We start from the raw sequence: 1,164 nt of genomic DNA on the forward strand, positions 1-1,164 counted from the left end.
CCGAGACAGTCGAACCGAACGGTTCTGACGGTTTTCATAAACCGTTCCATCCCTAATAAGCATAGATCTGGAACAAATGTGCCATTTTAGACCGTTTGGACCAAATCGTTGTTCTTTAGTAGACAAGAAAATTAGGTTCCCTGGAATGACTTTGAAATTGACTGTGAATAGAGCTGCTTAGGAACTTAGGAAGATGCAGGTTTACAATCCTGCATCTGGAGATGAAGTTGTTACCATCTATTGAAAAAAGAAAGCATTTGAAATGTCCATTATATTCATCAATCCATGCTCTCTCTTTGAAACATCTTGGTATCTGTTGATCCTTAGATGAAATCTAGTTTCTCTTCAGTTTGATCACTTCACACTTTCTGTGACATTAAAGCTATGCTGTGATTGATTAACAGTCTATAATTTTTTTTTTTTTCTAGACATACTCTGGCCTCTTCTGTGTGGTCATTAATCCCTACAAAAACCTGCCCATCTACTCTGAGAACATCATAGAGATGTATCGAGGCAAAAAGAGGCACGAAATGCCGCCTCATATTTACGCCATCTCGGAGTCTGCATACAGATGCATGCTACAAGGTAAGTCCCGAGTTTCTATCTCCCTCCTCCAGGCTTACAGGGATCCATGCATGTTAAATGTCACTGAATGTCAAGGTTGTTTTCAAAGGTTTCCTTCCTGCAATTCTTCAAATGTAAAGATTATTTTCCATCAACATATTTTCAGTAAAATGATTGATTTGGTTTGAAGTTTTTCTTTCTTGCCCAAATATAGTAACCCCTCCCTTCTGCCATCTTCCGGCAGGAGGGAGGGGTTACTATATTTGGGTAAGCCTAGCGCCATTCTCCCCGCTTTACAAGCAAAATCAATGAGAACTACTAGACCAGAGGTCGGCAACCCAAACTGCTCAAAGAGCCATATTGGATGAAAAAAAACAAAAAATAAATCTGTCTAGAGCTGCTAAAATGTTAAAGTCTTATACATGCCTCGTATGGAAACACCGGCTCTAAGTGTTTTATCCCACTATAGAAAAGGACTTTGTGGGCTTAAATATATAATAAGCATTCATGATTAAATCTTTACCCTCGAGCAAATGTCACATAGCAGAATGAGGTGAGGAAAGAGCAGTGAATGCTCCCATCGCGCGCCGCTTCACCGCA

At 39.9% G+C, this 1,164-nt stretch overlaps 1 protein-coding gene across 1 annotated transcript in view; it reads left to right on the forward strand.

Annotated features, from left to right (window-relative positions):
* The window catches only part of LOC107102778 (myosin-10-like), a gene marked incomplete at its 3' end in the record, with an annotated part of 30,924 nt that extends 30,264 nt beyond the window's left edge, over positions 1–660 (forward strand). The window contains exon 3 of the mRNA XM_015402206.1: positions 429–660. Coding sequence (XP_015257692.1) covers positions 429–660 — 232 coding nt within the window. The remainder of the gene's footprint in view (positions 1–428) is intronic.
* Positions 661–1,164: the final 504 nt, after the last annotated feature.

This window comes from Cyprinodon variegatus, unplaced genomic scaffold (genome assembly GCF_000732505.1).
Source record: "Cyprinodon variegatus isolate N-32 unplaced genomic scaffold, C_variegatus-1.0 Scaffold1318, whole genome shotgun sequence".
Lineage (NCBI taxonomy): Eukaryota > Metazoa > Chordata > Actinopteri > Cyprinodontiformes > Cyprinodontidae > Cyprinodon > Cyprinodon variegatus.